This window comes from Mercenaria mercenaria, chromosome 9, assembly GCF_021730395.1.
Source record: "Mercenaria mercenaria strain notata chromosome 9, MADL_Memer_1, whole genome shotgun sequence".
Lineage (NCBI taxonomy): Eukaryota > Metazoa > Mollusca > Bivalvia > Venerida > Veneridae > Mercenaria > Mercenaria mercenaria.
Genome location: NC_069369.1, coordinates 60,827,802 through 60,850,196, shown reverse-complemented (window position 1 = coordinate 60,850,196; position 22,395 = coordinate 60,827,802). Strand labels below are relative to the sequence as shown.

General features: G+C 36.8%; 2 protein-coding genes across 3 annotated transcripts; both read right to left on the bottom strand.

The window, feature by feature from the left end:
• Positions 1-124: 124 nt before the first annotated feature.
• Positions 125-13,583, bottom strand: LOC123547251 (uncharacterized). Of its 2 annotated transcripts, XM_045334203.2 has the most exons (4): positions 8,320-13,583; positions 7,007-7,202; positions 3,829-4,658; positions 125-2,596 (listed from the first exon to the last, which is right to left on the bottom strand). In XM_045334203.2, exons 2-4 carry the CDS (start codon positions 7,194-7,196, stop codon positions 1,775-1,777), a joined length of 1,842 nt encoding a protein of 613 aa, XP_045190138.2. In that variant the 5' UTR covers positions 7,197-7,202; positions 8,320-13,583; the 3' UTR covers positions 125-1,774. The 2 variants fall into 2 exon arrangements, with proteins under 2 accessions (XP_045190138.2, XP_045190139.2); XM_045334204.2 differs by having other exon boundaries at positions 7,007-13,583.
• Positions 13,584-14,854: 1,271 nt separating this feature from the next.
• Positions 14,855-19,768, bottom strand: LOC123548041 (protein gustavus-like). Its single transcript, XM_045335272.2, has 4 exons — positions 19,437-19,768; positions 16,516-16,901; positions 16,107-16,287; positions 14,855-15,304 (listed from the first exon to the last, which is right to left on the bottom strand). The coding sequence occupies exons 1-4, from the start codon at positions 19,459-19,461 to the stop codon at positions 15,195-15,197; spliced, it is 702 nt and encodes a 233-aa protein (XP_045191207.2). The 5' UTR covers positions 19,462-19,768; the 3' UTR covers positions 14,855-15,194.
• Between the last annotated feature and the right edge of the window lie 2,627 nt (positions 19,769-22,395).

Here is a 22,395-nt window from a genome sequence, read left to right as displayed (position 1 = left end):
CGAAAGTTGAATTTTGGTATCTATTTTTAGAAATAAGTAAGCCCGTTTACCCACGGGAAACTTGATTCTATTTAAAGTTTTGGACTTCCGAGCATATGGTTACTGCTTCTTGTATGTATGGTGACTGCTTCAGGACATTTTGGTGCCACGTGCGCCAGGGCGCAATAAAGTCTTTCGTTATGTCGTTTTGTCATGTACATCTCGTTGTATCGTCTTGGAACATGCATAAACGCGATACAATAAATATTTTTAATATTACGTCAATACATGTACACCCAACGCACCAACACGAATATTTTGTTGATCTTGCGTGTGCCAGCACGAAATAAAATGACAATACAATACGAAAATTCTACACGATACGAAAGTTCAATATAGATATTGTTTCTTTGCATTCTGTTCCGTATTATCGCACCATAGCATTTCGCATCGTATAGTCGGTATCCTCTAGCTTTTACAGAAGGTTATGTGCGCGATTTGCTACCTTAAATCCGAAAAATGTCGAACTATTTAACGAGAATACGTATTCACAAGGAAATTACCCGGTGTCATTACCGGTCCACTACCTTAATTGGTTTTAATGATACAGTTCTGGTCCACACAGTCATGTGTTCAAATACAATGGATGCGTTTGTACCACCTTCAACATTATATAGTCTTTTCAGTGGTAATATTTTGAACCTTCAAAATGATATTACAATATCTTAATTTTAAGGTAGTGGATCTGCAATGACCATAAGAACTTTCCGTTCGATTACGTTTTCTCCGTATGTATTCCGCTATGTTTCGGCTTTCATTAAAACCATTGCTCGTATGAACTATATGTACGGTCGAGGAATCTGTAAAGGGATTGCAATGACAATAAGGAAAATAGCTCTACAGAGCAAAAAAAGCAAGCTGATAACTATTTAAATCCATCAATATATGGCGAGAAGTTCAACATTCGACATTAGACATTCCAACCCAGAACGACATTGGCCATTCGATTCCAGAACAACACTGGACATTCGAATCCGGAACGACATTGGACATTCAATACCAGAACGACATTGGACATTCGAATCGAGAAAGACATTGGACATTTAAACCCAAAACAACACTGGACATTCAAATCCAGAACGACATTAGACATTCAAACCCAGAACAACATTGGACATTCGAAACCAGAACGACATTGGACATTCGAATCCAGAACCGGACAAGAAAAATGTTCTGCTGTAATCCCTCAATGGATGACAGATTTCTGAACTGGGCTGGAAACAGACCCTGTAAATGCCATGCTAACTTTGACCTTCAAGTGTCACCGTGACATTTGAGATAGAAGTCGGGTTTTGCGAATGACACGTCGTCTTGTTATGAGGAACATTCATGCTAAGGAATACGAACATCCCTTGATCAATGGCAGTTATGGACAGGACACGAAATTATAGACGGATAGACGAACAGAATAACGGACGGGGACGGAAAAGTGCAGTCCTATAGTCCCCGAAACTGGTTTTCAACAAGTAGTGCACTATTAACAGCTGTAAAAAATCTAAAAAAAAAATCGAAATGGTGTCTTTTTTGCTACAAACATCGAAATGTGATATTGGCCTAGTTCGCTGAACTGCTGAAAAATTATATCGCTTTGAGCCGCCAAATTAAATGAATCTAATACTGTCCAAGAAAGGAGAAGAAACAGAGTATTGCCGATTTTATCGTCGTATGACCTCGGCAATTAACATAGAACTGTATCAAATATTACTTAGTTCATTAATTAACATGCAATGATACCTTAATTCCTTTCCAAAATCCACAAAATAATTACATAACAGTAAAGAAAAAATTTGTTAACGACATTACAGACTGAACTATCAGTGTCAAAAAGAGTTTCTGCTCTCGTATATCCTGAATCTTTCAAACACACTCTTGCATGTTCTGACGGCACATCTTCACCCTGGTCTGCCGACAGTACAGTTGTAAATTCGCCAGTAAACAAAACTTGGGCTGTAATTTTATTGCGTAGAACATGGATGCCATGCAGTTCATATTCCGACGCATTCAGTTCGACCTGTTCACAGAAGTAAAGCTTTGTTACCGCAAACAATGTCTTTGCAGTGAATGAAATGTTGCGGTAAAGGAAATCGTACAAAGGTACAGTTATGTTTGTAGCTGACAAAGCCGTACCGTGCAAAGCTCTTGTTATGTACCACAGCTCCGCGAACATGGATATGTTAGGTCCGTTGCTTGCTTTCAAGGTCCATGGTAGTTTCAGCAACTTTTGAATAGTTTGTAATAGCTTCTTTGTGTCTCTTATTGGTGACCACTGTATCATTTTAACAAACAAAACATTGTGCATCCTTTTCTGTATGCGTTCTTTAGACACGGCTTCAATATACCAGTTGTTTGGCCATTTATGAAAAAGTTGTGAAATTTCTTTCGTACCGGGTTTGGAGTTCTTGAACGTTTCATCTACATCAAATAATGTGTCTGCACTCAGTTTAAGGTACATCTCAAATCTTGTCAAATACCACTTCTTAACCGCAAATACACATTCGCCCTTTTCGTTTCGGAGTTGGCCGGATGGACAGTATACTTTTCGACAAAGACCTGACTCCTGTAGAGGATAATGATATATCAATTAGACTAAATACACACTTTTACATTTAATAATACTTTCTTGTACTTTAACAGTGCAATTTAGCCGGACATATTTCCAAACTTTGTTCTACTTGTCCGGTAAGCCGGAAGTCTTGACGTAACGTTATTTGTCTGGATAAATCAGAATAAAGCCTTAATCCTGTTAACGAAAAACTAAATTTTGCGACGAATAGCAGTGTAAATGTCAGTTTATAACACTGACACCTTCGCTGTTTTGCAAGGATAAAAATATAATAATCACGAAAAGATTGCCAAAAATAATGTTATGAGAATCAGTATGGACATTTATGTATTCCTTTAATCACGTCTTTTTATTTGACCATTATGACAGAAAATATGTAAAATCAACTCGGTGGATTATTATTACCAGTACAGACCTATTGTCCGCAAGTATTTGCTAAATTCCCCTGGCCGCATGAATCAGATATGAAGGAAGAAATATTTCAGACATAATCATCACGGAGAACATACGCCTCGCCATTTTTGTAATTTGTGGAAGCCAGATATTACAAGTAAGTCCTGACTAATATTCGAGCAAATCTTTTTTTCTTGCAGAAGTTTAAAATGCATTCTGCGTTTTTGAAAACTGATTGTTAAATGAAAATCTGCATACCTTTAGCCAGAATCACACTGCCTCGAGTCGAATGGGCTTGCGGATGAGTTCCGGATTCCCATTCCCAGATTGCTCCTGGTGTGTACGAAAATAAAAGGGTTTTGCGAACAATGCAATCATAACAGAACCTTAATTAACCTTATTAGAACCCGAATAAAACCGTAATAGCTCGTATTGTTTGACCACAATGATTATCTTCCAGACTGTTACGATCTTTTAAGATCTGTTACGAGCTTTTAAGATCTGTTACGGATTTATTACGGATTCTTTATGGATAAATTATCCGTGGCAAAAGTTTGAGCAATTTCAAAACTTCGCACCCATGCCACCGGATGCCCCCGATTTCTGAACGAATACACCGGATGACTTACGAATGAGTTAGGAGTTCTACGGATACTTTCTGAAACTCATCCGCAAGTCCATCCGGGGCAGTGTGATTCTAGTTTTAGCAGAAACATTGTGACCTAAGATAAAGGACACTGTGTTTTGATTCATGGGCATACCCGGGTAATGCAACTATGTTGTAAAACTAAAACTATAAACATTAAATACACAATAAACTTTGTAGAGGTTACCTTGTCTTTTTGTGTTACATGGCACGCTTTTGGACTACTTTGTTGCTTTGATGCCATTTTGTCACCATCTGACATGAAAATGCCGTCGAGAAGAAGAACAAGGTTGTCAGTTAATCCACGGTTTTCTACGTAATAGTTATTACATAAGGATGTTTTAGAAAAGGTCACGCCATTGCAAATATAACAGAATACATTCGCATACATGTCAAATCTTCTATATGGTGACAGGAGTCCGCTAGTGGTACACAGTTGCCTGATCAGATATCTTGATAACGGCAGTTGTTCTGGTATACTGAAATCTCTTTCAGAACATGTTTTTATCAAATTCGTAAAGCATTTTTCTGATTTAAGGTCCGCGTTGTCTCCGGGATATGTAAATTGCAACTGGCAATCCTCATGTAAGGAAGTTAAATACAAGTTTGAAATGAAAGTGGCAATATCTTTTTTTAGTGGAGAGGTACCCATGTATTTACACGTAAGCAAAACATCCCACGGTTTACCGTCTGTAACATTGGCTGCATTAGCGCACACCGAGTTCTTGTATATCTTTCGTGTTTTCTTTGAAAACACTGGTAAAAGGGTACCCAAGGGCGCAACATTTTCATCCCCGCATTTTGCTTTTGTTGCACCATGTCTGTCTCCATTATTATCACCTGGAACATCAGAAATCATCCAGTAAGATTGATAAAAACGGCGATCCTTGCCCTTCGGTTCTAAAAGAAGCGGGAACAGGCAAACACTCTCCGAATGAATATCATCCGGTTTCGATGAAGGGTCACTTGGAAAACAGCAGTTCCGGTTGTCCTCGCAGTTGGGGTCACATGAACAATCTTAAAAAGAAAAGCAAGTGAAATTATGAAAAAGAAATATCTCGTACTCTTTTATGTGATCTTCAGATATGGTAATCATTAACGTAATCAACTGTCAATTCACGTGCCTATGTTTCGATCCTGTTGATATTTTATTGCAATTTTCCGCAAAAGTTCCAACTATCTGCGTTGCTGTTGGTGTTTTTAAAAAAAAAAAAATTCTGGAGGGCGGGGTTTTTTGTTTTGTTGTGGTTGTTGCTGCTGTTGTTGTTGTTTTGTTAAGACTTTGAAATATGATTCATTTCGTAAGAAACTAAAGCTCATTTTATTTAAAACATTTATGGATAAACAGGGATAAAAATTAGATTTTTTGGTTCAAACACCCTGGCAAAAATAGGCACACCAGTCAAAAAAAATTAGGCCAAAAGTGAAAACGAAATATTCAAAATTAACGTTCATTTTTGGTTGGAAACGTCCTTTTACATGATTTGCAACAGATTTGTGACCGTTAACACTAGTTGTGATATCCTCAAACAGAGTAATACAGGTAACAAACAACCAATCATTTCCCAAACACTTCATTATAACATCATGGCGGCATGGCCGTCTATAAATCGGAACATATATTTCTTATCATACTATTTACTTATTGATTTTCGCGTGAATCATATGACCTCCTGTATGACAGAACTTCTTTTATAAAAAGCAAGCAGATTAAATTCCTGTAGTTTCTATGAATTGGTGGTCTATGACCATGTGAATATTTACTACTTAAGCACCGTTTGTGGTGTTTCTGTACCCACAATTCCCTTCTCCTAGCACTGCTATCTCGCATTAAGCACGGAAGTAATGACGTAAGGTCATTTATCTGGGAATGTTTCTCATTGCAGAGTTGGTGCAGCCGTTCTGCGCATGCGCGGAATTATTATCAAATGGAACGCACGGCAAAAATACTCATTTTTTTGCATGTCCGCACGCATTTAGTGTATAATGTGCATAATATACTGACTACAGGTTAGGGTTAGAATCACCATGGTTACAAAATAAATATATTTAAGGTGTTTTTGTTCAAATTTAGTTAATCCGGTATATACCGGAGTCTGTAATATATCACGGGCGCACCAAATCTGTATTTAGTCACAGCCTTTATCTGGTAACGTAGAATAATGTCTGGACTCGGCATACGGAAATGAAAGTCATTTTATGAATTACTGATAAACAATGAGTAGATTTATTAAAACGGCAACGTTGATAAACAAATAATCAAGGCCTTCGAATGGTTTGTCGCCAGGTTTAACACGGTTTAGAGTTCATATGCGCCGGGATTGAAGCACGAGAGCATAAACTGGAGTGATTGAATATCTAAGCATCTGAATGATGAACCATGGTAAATAAGACGACAAACCACAAGAAGACATTGATTGTTTTCATTCTTACATGGGTACTGAAATATTTTGATTAAAATCTTGCTGGGCCTGATTTATCCAGCAGTAATAATTTGACGTTATAATTGACGTTTTAATACTGTCTTTGTGGTCCGCGCGTCGACCGTTGTTTATCACAGAATATACAGAGCTTAACATTCTTCGCTTTGTAACTGGCAGTCAAATCCAGCCATGTTAGAATATCTTTTTAAAGAAGCAGACTCTATTAAAACGTTTGACATGTTAAATAAATCAAAACAATTTCTTGAAATCAGCTTGAAATACGCAGATACCTTTAATGATGGGCAATAGAATCTATCTCAAAAACAAACATCTGGACATTTATTTATATAAACATTTTATTTCACCATATTATAGATCAGAGAATAATAAACTACGCTGAGATACCTAATAAAAGTCTACACTGTAGAAATTTTTTTTTCACGAAAATATTATCAAAATTGTGATTTTCCCATAGACTTCCATTATGAAAATGTATGTGAGGTTCAATTTTTTCAAGTCAGTCTACTATAAAGTCAAGCACAATACCCTATGTTCTTTATTTTCTGAATTGTCAATTCTGAAAGTTTGCTTAATCGGGGTTTAAACACATTCTACAACGTAGATTTGTTTTATCCGAACGTGCAGAACTACCCAGTTAAATAGTTTTCAAGACTTTATCTATGACTAAGGTGAAATACTGGCCAAACAACGGGTAATAACGGGGTTAACCATTACCATGCTTAATTTCTATAATGAACTTGTCCATAGTACCATTAGCTGTTAAAAGGAGTGCTTACCAAAAAGATACTGACTGAATGGCGAACAGTGCCGATCAGGATCAGACTGCACGGATGTGCAAGCTGATCATAATCTACACTGGTCGCAAAGACAGAACCAATCGTGTCCAGCATGATAAGGGTTAAATATACCATAAAGCTTTACCAGTACAGCACGAGTTTTTTTTCTTTTCAAACACTGGTGTCCCATGTGATGTTTGGTTTCCGTAACACGTATTGATTTCAGGACACAACTCGTGCAGAAACCTACGTGCTACCTCCCCAGGAAGGTCTTTGTGAGGATGTTGTACAGCTGCATGTGAGCATGTAGCCACGAACAGTATTGATAATATCATCTTGAACTGAAAGGCAAAACAGTAAAATTACGCAAACACAATGAACATATATCATCCCGCACCTGTATTTTTCCTTCTTTTGTTACTTACGACATTTATAGAAGTAAATAATAATAATGGTAGGAAACAAAGTTTTTATTTATAAATTTTCAACATAATAATCATTTTTCTGTCCAGTGAAATATACATGTGTAATATTGACAGTCAAATAGCGTTTAATCTTCCGAAGCTATAGACAGATATTGCATTCACATTCCAACAAGTTCAAGGCTTAGTATTGCCATGTTTTCTTACGTATGTGAAATATAGAAACTCAAGTTCAAAAGTCTACAAAACAGCATTTAACCAGTATGGCTGTTCAGAATTCATTGACAATACCATTACACACTGACCTTAGTTTGGGCACAAGAGACGCCGTAACGTTACAAGAACGTAACGTCATACGTGAAGTCAATGTCAGTTTCTGTTCCACGTTTGTTTTGTGGAGTGTATCTAGATAAAATTTATTCTATCTTTTCAACAACCCACAGAGGTTGGGTAAACGCACTTTTATTTTGGAGGATCGGACACAGCTTGATATGTTAATAGTCAATTGATAAAACATGTGCAGTTGAGCAATACTACAGTATGGCTGGTGGATAGTTCAAGGCCCTTCCTGAATTATTGCATTTATTCAGTTTTATATGAAAATTGATTTTAGCTGCTTATTTTTAAAGGCTTTAAATACAGCTAAATAAATATATTACGCTCCAGAAATAACTTATAGTTTAAACATAATTAAATGCATCAAACACTGTGCATACTGTTATTACATCGATTCAAGAAAAAGTTTAGACAGTAAACACGCAAGTCGTGGTCTAAAGGAAATCACCGTGAATTCATAATAAATTAAAGTTATTTTGTGTTGGGTCTTTTAATAGTCCCGGGGAACCATTTAAGCAAAAATGGAAAAAGTCCATACTAGAATGCTTCCTACCTTTTTTTTTTTATAAAAAAATCTGACCAGTAATTTAAATAAGATTATGCATTACGAACGACGGACCTTCCACCTAAACTAACAACCCGGGCTAAGCACTTGGTTCTGATGAGCTCAAATATACGGCAAGATATAAATTGTACTCACGTGTTTACAAACACAATCAGATGATTGCTTCTCCGCGGAAATGTCAATAGCTTATTTTCCTTATCACTAGTTTTTGGTGGTGGAGCCTGGTTTATGTAGCCGTGAAATGGAACAAAACAATCAATGTCTGCACATATATAGATTGGCCATATTACACAGGGGTTTGTAACACTGACATCTATATACTGCCTTTTTAAAGTTACCTATTAATATTGTTAACAAATTTCTACCGTATAACTGGTCAGTTAATCTTAAAATAAAAAATGGTTGGTTGATCATTTCTTTTTTTATAGCCGTTCTGAGTTAACTTTGAAAGCACTGTAAGCATGTACAGTACAATGCTACATACCCCTGTGCTGTATTTGCACGTGTTTTTCTTCTGCAAAGAAGGTGTCATCGGAGCAACACGATATGACGACAATGACTGAAAATTACCTGAACATTTTATTAGAGAATCGTGAGGCTTCGGATCTAGAAGTCTTATCTTATCGTTAATGATGACATAAAATTGCAGTTACAGCAAAATACGTCTTTTCGATATGTAAACTTTTTCAATTCATACGTTTCTGTCTGAACTGTCACCAATAAACAGCTAATGAGCTGGCAGCACATATCTTTTAAAGTAAATCTTAAATAACAGGGAAGTTCAATAGGTAATTTTAACACTTCTGCCACATTTTTCCCCATGCACCTTCCCGCTTGTTTGTTCCCTACGCGTGGGATTATTAAACTATGTCTATTCAAATTTTAAGTATGCAAAGTTATCTTTTGAAAGACCTCCGTTGAAGAACATGCTTATGCTGAATAAATGTATGATTTTCTGCTTTAAACTTGAAAAAAAAATGAAACCCAATGTCTGTCTTTTACAAGAACTCTCGCAGAACTTACTTTATATATTAAATGAAAGGACTGAATCCCGTTCTTGTAATTTCCAAAGGCTCATAATGCATTTGTTTATTATGTGAATGCCATAGTTTTCCTTGTGAATGAATGCCATAGTTTTCCTTGTTAATGAATGCCATAGTTTTCCTTGTGAATGCCATAGTTTTCGTTATGAAGATAAAAGATACTGATTTCTTGTTAAATCTTACTTTTGATAATTGTTTTCTCACATATTTGTCTAAGATTTTTCAGTCGATTAAGACAGTAGGAAATATTACTGAATCCATTGTTTTTTATTAACTCCCTTTAAGACTTTTAACGAGCAAGTGCATGCGCAATATTGGAAGAAGCATTTTTCTAAGCATGAAATTCTTCATGTTCTGTATCCTTTGATTTTCCCCATTAACTTTACCCTGCTAAATTCCTAAAATGAAAGGGTGGTCACTGAAAATTTAGTGACTGAAGAGCGAACAGTGCAGACTGTCGAAAAGGCAGAATAACTTGCAAACAGGCAAAAGGTTAAGGACAGCTTTCAATAAGATGAATTACATGATACAAAACAGTGCAAAACACAAATGCAACAAATGAGCCGCGCCATTGGAAAACCAACATAGTGGCTTTTCGATCAGCATGGATCCATGCTGTTCGCTTTCAAAGGCTATTGGGATTAAAGAACCTGATAGCGAACAGCATGCATCCTGACCAGACTGCGCGGATGCGCAGGCTGGTCTGGATCCATGCTGGTCGCAAAGCCACTATGTTGGTTTTCTCATGGCGCGGCTCAAATTATTTACGTCACAAGTGAATGTTTAAGTTTTAAAGTATGATGGAATTTTAAGTTTGAAATTCACTTCAGTTGAAATTTTCCATACAAAAATGAACAGTACGAATTGATGGTGTAACTGTATAAGAATTGCGCATGAAACTGTAATTAAGTCTAAAAGTACCATTTTAACAGCCCTCACCGATTCTAGTGAGACTTTTAACAAACATTACATGTCTGTCTGACATTCTTCTCTTAGATCTCCTAGAAAATAATACGCAAATTCTCCAATCGAATACGTATTTGTCAGTTAATTAGGTGTCGTAAATCCTTTGGGAAGATATTTTCCATGAATGTTTTGCGAAAAAATAGTTGTGTGATGTGAACGTGCATATGACTCTTTATGAAATTTTATTACATGTTTTCAATGAATTACCGAAATATTAGAAGGAAATATATCTGGTACTTTCACACTGGTGAAAATTATCAAATATATTTATCGCTGGTAAGAAACTATAAAATGGGTACAGTTACATAGTGAGTTAGTCAAACCATGAAATAAAAAAGAACATTTGTTTGTTTTACATATAAGATCAAAATATCTTTCACTCATGAACACCATATCTTACATTTTCCCTCGTCGTTATACCACTAGTGAAAATATTGCATCTGTTGTTCAGCCATATTGGTGAGGGGCAAGTTATTCGAAGTCAGCGACGTTAACTAATCGGCCACGGAGGCCCCGTTGAAACTTAATGATGGATAAGGCATAAGATTCCATTTAGTGACCTATGTTTTCTTGTAAACACGAGTACTATAATAATGTTTAAACATTAAGAAGAAACCTTTTATACTTTCTTAGTATTTTATAAAAAAAAAAACAACATACAAAGCATTGAATATGTTAGCGAATAAAATAGACTAGACATGAAACCTGCGGTTTAAAAATTGACATTCATATGTGACGGCTGAAATGGTACATGGGTTCTGCACTTCGTCCTATGCTTGGGACATTCTGCAGAAATAGATAAATATATTTGAAGGGGTTAACATATGCACAGGACAAGATCTGTAGGCTTTGACGTTTGACCGCATGTTGTGGCTTTGGCCATGTGCCACAGAAAAATGGTATTGGTTTTTCTGTATGGCTATTTATATGTACAACAAAGGGAAGTTATTCTAAAAAAACTTTAAGTCCACAAAAAATCCTTATAAGGTACAGATATGTCAAAATACACCTAAAAATTTGAGGTACTATCCCAAACTCCTACGCAGTGATATCCCTTGCCGCTACGCTCTCACTGATCACTGCCGTGACTATTGTTCATCACGTGATGATCGGTAAACAGGGCAGACGAAACTCCGAAGAAACGGGTTCCCCTTAATTGTTTTCTTTGCGGTAGAAGAGGTACTATAATTTAAATGGAAAAATATGCCAGAATTAATAATTAAGGGTAAACTTCGAAAACATTGGGAAAAAATAACGAAATAATTACATAAATAAAAAAGTAAAATCGGATAAAAATTTGTGTTGGCAGTGATCAATGAGAGTGTAGCGGAAAGGGAGATAACTGTGTAGGAGTTTGGTACTATCCATGTTGTACCACAAAAAGGGGTCTCGGTTTTTCCCTACGGCCAATAATAAAAAGGTTACAAAATAGGCTGTTTTAAAAAAACAAAGGGAAGTAATTCTATTAAATAATTGTAAGTCCACAAAAAACTTTGGGGATCTGCCAAATACAAAAGAGTAAATCAATGCATGTCAAGGTTCTGACATAAGATCTTACATGACCTTTGACTCCTAAGTGTGCTTGACCTTTGAGATAGGGGCCTTGGGTTTGCGCGTGACACTCCGTCTCATTTGTTGTAGGATCATTTAATCTACATGCAAGATGAAGGATTTAACAGGAAACGGGATGAAAGGCGAAGTTTCAAGACATTTCTGACATCTTGAAATCTGATGATTTTTGAAAGGATGGAACACAAGACTTTTTCTATTTCTGATCAAAACCAGTTCATAACCTGTATAAATGAGCTTTTGTGTTTTGTAATTCAGTCAAAACACAGTTCATTGTGCATTTTATGGCTGGTGTTAATCAACGCCGGTGTTAATCAACTATAAACAAAACATGATGACCAAACAAATGATAGCAAGATTCCACTCTGCACTGTAAGTAGCTTTGTTAAATTTACAGATTGTGTCGATTATAGCATAGAAGTTAAAGGATAGCTACACAGCTTGTTGGTGACAGGATACGGGATATACCCGGTCTCGAAAATCCATACCAGTGTAGATAATAATACCCGTTTGGCAGAATTTCATAAAATACGAGGGTTATCCCAGAAAATCGCGATTTTTTATTATTTCGAAAATAAGCGACGCATCAAATAATTATTTTAACTGATATTATTTCAATGTATACTCAATAGAACTACAGAGTTTAAAATTAAATATTTGTCATATTATTTAAATATTTTTTTTAAATAATGGACGGCAGTCAGTGCTAGTCGGCGCACGCTCAGTTTTCCTCCTACAAAAAAACGGCTTCCTTTTAAATTCATGTAACTTACCCGATATACATCTCAAAGGATTAAAATTTATATCGCCGTTAACAGAAACGTGTGGCGCGTAATTCTCTTTAACGTCACTTACGTTTAAAAAGTGACGTAATTTTGAAATTAACGGTCGCACGCACATTCAGAAATGGCGACGTCGTATATGCAAATTCAATCTACAAAAATATACTTTGAAAGCAGAGAACGCAACCGAACAATTTGATAGCAGAATAGGTTTGACTGAGCCTCCTTATGAGAGGTAATAAAATGTGCAACTACCTTCGCTCCCTTTGCACCGTCTTAACCGTCCTTCACTAGATCTATTACGAAGTAAATCTTAAAAACCTTAAATGACCAGTAAAATTACAAATACCTTTACGGCGGCCACACGAGACATACGAACGTAGCTGTGAAAGTTAAATAAAGCAGTATGAATATCCCTTGGAAGCATAAATCGCGACCATGACATATAATTAAACACTACTATGACACAGCTTATAGAAAATAAAATCTTAAGATGATCCTTCAAAACTCGGCCAAGAATAAATAAAATTTAATGCAGATTCGGTTTGACTGATTTTTTTTTCATGAAAAATAATGAACTGTGAACTATCACTCACGCCCACTAGCACCGTAAACAAGTCGCTATTATATTCATTAGATATTTAGAATCAATGCTGTACTTTATAGCGTTGCACTCTACCCCAACATATCTCTGGATATTTTATTCACATTTTCACCACATCAGTTAGTGATTACTTCTAGCGCTGCGACTTTATACTCTTAATAGTGGACCCTCATTTTAGATAGCTCTACACTAAATATCATTGCATTTATACTCTTGACTACAGCGACTTCGTCCTCGAACCTGAGAAAATACAACGTATTATTAACTGTAGCAACACAAATATCCAATATCTCTCGAATTCATTTACAAAATATACAATATATGAGCCGCGCCATGAGAAAACCAACATAGTGGGTTTGCGACCAGCATGGATCCAGACCAGCCTGCGCATCCGCGCAGTCTGGTCAGGATCCATGCTGTTCGCTTTTAAAGCCTATTGGAATTGGAGAAACTGTTAGCGAACAGCATGGATCCTGACCAGACTGCGCGGATGCGCAGGCTGGTCTGGATCCATGCTGGTCGCAAACCCACTATGTTGGTTTTCTCATGGCGCGAATTCATTTACAAAATATACAATATATGAGCCGCGCCATGAGAAAACCAACATAGTGGGTTTGCGACCAGCATGGATCCAGACCAGCCTGCGCATCCGCGCAGTCTGGTCAGGATACATGCTGTTCGCTTTTAAAGCCTATTGGAATTGGAGAAACTGTTAGCGAACAGCATGGATCCTGACCAGACTGCGCGGATGCGCAGGCTGGTCTGGATCCATGCTGGTCGTAAAGTCGCTATGTTGGTTCTCCCGTGGCACGGCTCATATATTGTATATTTTGTAAATGAATTCGCGCCATGAGAAAACCAACATAGTGGGTTTGCGACCAGCATGGATCCAGACCAGCCTGCGCATCCGCGCAGTCTGGTCAGGATCCATGCTGTTCGCTAACAGTTTCTCCAATTCCAATAGGCTTTAAAAGCGAACAGCATGGATCCTGACCAGACTGCGCGGATGCGCAGGCTGGTCTGGATCCATGCTGGTCGCAAACCCACTATGTTGGTTTTCTCATGGCGCGGCTCATGTAAAGTCTACTGTTGAAATAGTAATGTTTATTATAGAGTGAATGTAACAATTATGCTGCCATCTGAAAAGTCATGTTCATTCAATACAGTAAGTGGTCATTCTACATTTTAACTACAGTCAACTAGGCATCTAAAATGGACTGGTCCATCATTCAATTTGGGCAATACCATTTATTATTCGAAGGGGTGTTCACTGACAATTTACTGACTGAATAACGGGCTGCACTCGTCGCAAAAGCAGAATCACTTGTCGCCAGCAGGCTAAAGGTAAAGAAACAAAACTAAAAGTAAAAATACCTATATGAGCCGTGCCAGTATTTCCAAAATTAATGAAATGTCCTATAAGTACAGTACATACAGAGACAACATACGATGAATGATAATTGAGCCGTGCCATGGGAAAACCAACATAGTGGCTTTGCGACCAGTATGGATCCAGACCAGCCTGCGCATCCGCGCAGTCTGGTCAGGATCCATGCTGTTCGCTTTCAAAGCCTTTTGCAATTAGAGAAACTGTTAGCGAACAGAATGGATCATGACCAGACTGCGCGGATGCGCAGGCTGGTCTGGATCCATGCTAGTCGCAAAGCCACTATGTTGGTTTTCCCATGGCACGGCTCAATTATCACTCATCGTATGTTTTCTCTGTATGTACTGTACTTACAGTACATTTCATTAATTTTGGAAATACTCTCATGTCATTTTCGAAGTTTGTAATTTCCGTCTAATTTCCCCATGAAGACCGATACCAGAACAATTCCTCTCATACATTCCTAATGTACGCACATTAGTGCACTAAGTCTAGGGTCATTGACCCCTGTTGCAGGCAATCTACTTTAAACTTCATCTTTATATCATTCTACTTATGCATACTGTCATTACTTGACACATTTCATACAGTGGTCTATATTTCCTGACAGAAAGTCTTTCACGTTATGCTTAAAGTAAAGGTTCCACTGTGCGAATGTTCTATCGCATTAAAGCCAATTTGTAAGATTTAGAATCCGAAGTCAATGAATTAGCTAAATTTGATATCTTCCTTGAACGATTCTTCCTTAATGGTCCTTCTATATCCTTCCCTGAAAGGGAAAGAAAAGTGTTAGCTTAATAATATACAGTCATTCCTTTTGAAAAGGCCTGCCATTTTGACGTATGATCTTACATCTTTGCCTTGTACATGTTCACCTTCCGTTTCCTTTTCTTTAAAATAAGGCATCAGGTACGAAAGCAGTCGGTTTAAGTTCTTAAAATTGCTTGCAGCTCACTAACTAGTCATGCATGTCGTGAGGGCTAGAGCAGGGACCCTCTCCGAGGCGGACGGCTTAAAACCTCTAGGCCAGTTTATACGATACAAAATATTTATATTTATAATTGAATTAAAGGTATTGAAACAACTGCGACATATAAATCGTAAAAAAAAATACAAAAAGTTTCCAACTTAGTACCACACTTTACCTGAATTGAGACATTTGACATTGTTTCGATAATGACATTCTGTTCATTTAGTTACGGATATCTCGGTAGCCTAGTGGTAGAGCGTCCGCTTTGAGTGCGGGAGGTCGTGGGTTCAATCCCCGACCGCGTCATACCAAAGACAAAGACGTAAAAATGGTACTAGCAGCTTCCTCGCTTGGCGCTCAGCATTAAGAGGATAGTGCTAGGACTGGTCAGCTCGGTGTCAGTATAATGTGACTGGGTGGGGTATCATGCCACGTGTCTACGGCGTGATATTCCATTGAGGCAGCACTATAAAGTTGGGCATTGTGCTCACTGTTACAAGTAGACACCGTCGTTTATATGACTGAAATTGTTGAAAAAGACGTTAAACCCGAACACACACACACACACATACGGATATCTATTCCCTTTAAATCGACAAACCTTTTCCTCTGTAAACTATGCTGATGATTGCACCCTTCTTAGATCCTGTTACTATCGGATATAATGGTTCATCTGTAGGCATAACACCAGAAAACGCCGTACCAAAAAACTCGGTATCGGATCCAAACTGCATAGTACCGTTGTCAATATCGAGGTACATAAAAAACCAGTCTGGCAACACCTGAAAATATGAATAAACTATCTAATTCTAAATGTTAGACGAAATTAGAAATCTAACAGAAAATAACGTATAAGAGTTATCAATTGGAAGACTTGATTTCCACCCAACTTTGCACACAAATATGTATGTAAACATCTTTCTTCTTTCGTTGTGGTACAAAAACTACAAACACCAGGTATAGATACGATATGTATTGGCTTGATTAGTGCAGGACTGAAAATAGATTACCTTGTTACGTGGGAATCTTGCCACTACCTTGTTGTTTTGTATAACTTTCTTTGTTACAAGATCCACGGCAAGAGATCCTTGTCCTCCGACGATATTGGTGACGTCATTTCCGCCTAGAATGGTACATTTCGTTCCGAGTCCAACACGTGCCCCTTCTGTTCTTAGGTGAACGGGATATATGAACTCAATAACGTGTCTACCACTAGAAAAGCCTCTACTCCAACGGGCGCCATCAATTTTGTTTGTTTCTGACCCAACAAGTTCAACAGTATTGTTGTTAATAGGTCTGAAACCAAGGGAAAATGCCGATATTTTGTCACGCAAGAACTCGTCCCGAAACTGTACAGCATGTGTCCATCTAGGCTTTGATGAGTTCACATCTGGTACTTGAATGTAAAAAGATATACGAAATTAAAATACGAAAGTCCAAACCGTATCTTTGACAGAATTGTCACCATTCAACCAATAAGAGTGTATCTATTTTTAAGTTAACGTTAACTTTTATATTATATGTTGATTCAGTCCTTTTACATTACTATTTCATATACTAGGTGGATTGTAAAGTATAAAGCATAATGGTGAAAACAAGGGAAAGATCCGTTTTCAAAAAGCCATATTCCAAAATACGCAGCCTCCCAAAAACGAACCTCTAACGCACTGCAAGTATGAATGGTTGATTTCTAGATAAGAGAACAAAACAAATAAAGGAACATTGTGGCACTGGAAGGTAATTGGCAAACACACCATTAGGGAGTTTCAAACTCGAAATGTTTCCCCTCATCCTGACGTGCGTTCGGTTTTATTTTTTTTTTAGTTGGTTTTGTTTAGTGCTGTTTTTCAACAGTTTTTCACTAATGTTACGGCATACATTTAACCTAATGATAGCACAAATACAAAAATACTTGTGTAAACATATATAAAAACAAAACTAAAGAATCATAAAACACGCGTACTCAGTGATATTGTTACAAGGCAAGGCAACATCAGAATACATGTAAATCTCCTTTAAAACAGAAGACAAGTATCGAAACAGGTCAGTCCTCATGAACTTTAATTATAAACTGCCTATAATGGAGTGTTCAGCCTGTTCCGTCCGACACAATCACAGAGGAAAGTGTACAGTAATTTTCTAAGTTTCATTTTTTTTAATTTTGATATAAATAACTGAAAGATAAAGAACGAATTTAAAATCAGATTAATTTGACACAAACCGTGACCTTCTTACACACTATCTTTAAAACACGTTTTACTGTAAAGAAAATGAAATAGTGTAAAATTTTCCTTGAAAGCTTGTTTTCAGATACTTTGCACTAATTTGCTTGTAAACTTGATTTTTGTATGGCTGTGTGCTGGTCGTTCAAAGTCATTTTTATTTTATATTTGGTATCATTGAATCTATAGATATAATACGGTCCCACTTAAACCAATGCAAGGGTTGTGAGGTTTTGTCGAACATTTCATTACCACTCATCAATACACTGAAACAAACTGAGTCTTCTTTTATTTCACATGGTTGCATTCTATGCTTCAAATGAATCTTCTTATAAATTCTATTTATTGTCACAACAGCGGTCTTTAAGTGCCGTATGGTGGCCGCAAGAAGTCTCCCCGTACTTTGACTCAGTGTTTTAATTTTGTGTGTGTGGGGAGGGGGGGGGGGGGGGGTATGGAGTCCATTCAATCTATATGATTGATCATTAGAGTTCCGCTTAAGCCGGTTCTAGGGGACGACCGAGATATTGCACATTTCATTACCTCCCATGAACAGGCTCAGTTTATCGAGTCTGCTACTATTTTGCATTCTATGTTTCCAAAGAATATTCTTATAGGTTTTATAATGTACATGATGTATAAAAATACAACATATGAGCCGCGCCATGAGAAAACCAACATAGTGCGTTTGCGACCAGCATGAATCCAGACCGGCCTGCGCATCCGCGCAGTCTGGTCAGGATCCATGCTTTTCGCTAACAGTTTCTCTAGTTTAAACATATTTTATTGCTTATATATACATGTATATATATACAGAGACAAGACATTTACGACATATTGAAAAGCAAAAGGGTTGGGCCCAAGTTCTTACAACATTAGCGATCGGCCCTTCCCTACATAGAAAGTAAATGTATATTGTTATTTAGTAATGGCATAATTTTAATCTATTTGTAACATGCATACATATTAAGCAAAAGGAAAAAAGACATAAAACGTTGAGATAGAAACATAATTTGTCAGTAGCTTAAACAAGTACATAAATTATATATAACTTTTGATAAGGCTTTAGGATCCAGCCAAGAAGTATCCACTCATGATCAATGGATTCGTTTCTGCCAACATATACATTTGCAAGTTAGTGGCAGCAGGGCGTATACACATAGTAAATAAGGTCAAGCGTTGTGAAAACGTTCCGTAGTTTTAATGAACTTTTGAACAGCTGTAATAACTTTTTGATTATTTTCAACGTCTATCAAATCACTACCGAAAAGTAATAGATTAACATTAAGTGGGTGAAAGATTCTAGTTTCTTCAAAGAGTATAATTCTTTGAGGTTTAAATATGGGACAATGAAATAGGTAATGATCAGCATCTTCAAACGAGTATCCACAATTACATGTCGCAGTTTCAATAGACTTTGAAAGCGAACAGTGTGGATCCTGGTCTGGATCCATGCTGGTCGCAAAGCCACTATGTTGGCTTTCTCATGGCGCGGCTCATATAACCTTTAACATCAGCACTGTCATCTTCTTCTGAGATGTTTTTCTGAAGAATAGCGTTTTTAAATAAACACACACACAAGATAATTGAGAATTAAAAGTGACATAGTGAATTTACGAAATTTGTTAAGTTTTGAAGTAACTACTTGAATATGCAACGATGTTTTTGACCCAATCTCGACAGAACCTCATTAAAACGAATGTCCTTACCTGCAATATTTGAACAATTCCCCATGTGTCAGTCTCTTCATTTTGTATCACAAGTCAACTAGGATACTCTAAACTTATCACTTTCCTTTTTAATATATTTTATGTTAACCAGATTAAACTGAACGCTCCAAATTTATTTTTATTTCACTACATGCATATCTTTGATTTTTCGTCTGTAACAAAATATCAATATTCAGGTTTGATCTTAGTTTACCGTCAAATCAATATTTTCAATAAAAATATTTGAATATCACTTAGCCTGTTTCAACTTTGAATAAAAAAAACTCGTCCTATCTATTGAAAAGATTTACCACTTTATAAATATTATTACAGACGCGTATACCAATCGATTGAATATCGCACCCTGTGTCAATAAAAATGAATACTATCTCAATTACTGATCTACCAATTGCTAGTTTATTACAATTTGCACAGTGCCTTTCCGATCCATATTATCAATAGAGTAGGAATCAAGTTCGAAAAAGTAGGGTGAACACAAAAAATAGAATAATTATTGGATAAAATAGCAAAATAGCACTTTTACCAATCCAATATATATAAAGAAACTGAAGTCATTGTAATTTATCAATTAAATTCGTACAGTTCAAAGTATTTTACTGTTTTCAGACATCTATTTCTAAACTTATCTTTATATTCAGTACAAATTTCATGTCGGAATCAAATGATCAATAACTTTGCTACGTAAGTATTACTGGGCGTAGTGGGTGGGGGTGGGGGTAGAAATCAAATGATCAATAACTTTGCTACGTAAGTATTACTGAGCGTAGTGGGGGCGTGGGGGTGGGGTGTCGGAATCAAATGATCAATAACTTTGCTACGTAAGTATTACTGGGCGTAGTGCCGGGGGCGGGGGGGAGGTCGGAATCAAATGATCAATAACTTTGCTACGTAAGTGGGGGGGGGGGAGGGTGAGTAATGTCACATCAACTACAACTGGCAATAAAAGTAAATTTTATTTGTGTCTCTGTAAATCTTACCGAAGTTTCATTTTTGGAATAAACAGTATGTTCATAAAGAAATAGCACACTACGTATTACTAAGTGTATAAATTGTAAAATTAATGTTAAAAAGTGAAAATGTGAAAATTTGGGAAAAAAAAACATTTCACTGCAGAAATCCATGATATACAAAATGACTTGACATAAATCTGTATCACTTAATTGTGGCCAAATAACGCTATATTATCAAATATATGTTAAATAATGAACTGACGTGTTAGCTCGTTGAAACACCATCCTACTTTCTTTTCCAAAGACGGCAAATAACTCAGAAGTCGTCCTGAAATCCGTAACTATCCGTTATATCAAAGCTCGTCAATATTTAAAGAGGCGTGATGCCAAAATTTGGATGACGGGTCTTTTCTATATTCTGAGACAGAGTCAATATTTTAACTAAATCAAGAAAAACAGGATATATCAGTCGCAATACTCCTATTACTTCATCTAGATGGCTGAATTCAGACACACGCCCTGACACATGCTCCGTCTGATTGTCTGGATGCATATCTTATCAATATGCCGATATTTCTGTTGACCGTGTGCTTATTTCTTACCCTACCCAGTACCAAATTTGCATGTACCAGTACCATTATTTCAAGTTGACGTTCAGTGTTCTCTGTAATAGAGCTTAGTGCTACCTGATCGTGTTCGCTGACTTGTGTTATCAAAATATCAAAACAGACAACAATAACAAAAACAAACAAAAAAAACCATAAGATTTGCTTATTTAGCTAAGGTACAGAAAAGTGGAAGAGGCATCTGGTACGAAGAAAGCAACTGCACATGATGTGAGTGTGCTGCGACTGTATTTGAAAGAGAAAGGTTTGATTAGTGAACCACAACTAATGAAATCATTTTGAAGAAGCACATAATTATATGTGATTCTTTGAAAATTTATTTCGGTAATGTTAATTTTTTATTTGTCGACTGTTACATGTTTAAAATTGGTCTAGATCTACGTGTGTCTGTTTCTTATTCACTATTTTAAGTTTTTAAATTTCAAGTTTTTTGTCTCATATTTTGGTTCCTACCACTTAGCCTAAAAGGAACGTTGATATAAAACAATTGTTTACTCTTGATCCATTGAATATGATCTGATATTCACCAAGAGACAATATTGACTGAGGCGATAAAGAAATGTAATCTGTCAAATGGGTATCGCGGAGGAAATTTTGCCGCAAATTCATGTGCTTATGTTTTGAGTGGATAGAGGTAGTGTTAACCCTAATCAAGCTGGACACGATTAAATTGATTCTGCCTTTGCGACAAGTGCAGATCAAGATCAGCCTGCACATTCGTGCAGTCTGATCATGATCTGCACTGTTCGCAATTCTGTCAGCGTCTTTTTGGTATGCACCCTTTTAACAGTTAATGGTACTGTCCAAACTGAAAGATTGACAAACTCATAGAAATTTAGCGCGGTAAGGGTTAATAATCAAACAAAAGTCTTTATGCAGCTTGAGCAAATAGGTTACAATAAAATGTATTTTCTGAAAACCGTGTACATATACAACATTTTCATGCACCGGACACTAACTAGCTTGAAATAATTGCCTTCTCTGGTCTCTATTTCCTCAACTAGCCAAACCATTCCTTTTGAGACTTCATAATATAGTTCCTATTGAGCCGGTGCTAGGGTACATGAGAGGTGTCATACATTACATAACCTTTTACGAACACATTAAAGTTAACAAAGAAGGCTTTAAGTTTGATCTGACCGACAAGATGTGTGTAATTAATAGAATCCCCAACTTTTCAACGTCATGATAGTTAGGGTAAACATTTTTTCGTCAAAGATTGACCCCAAAAGCGAATCCAAACGGTTTGGTGGAAGATACGTCTTCTTTGTTTTATATCCAGCACTGTTTTATTATTTTTCTCCAAGAAGCACTATATCTGACACAGCGGAAGAACTATATATGACACGGCGGAAGCACTAT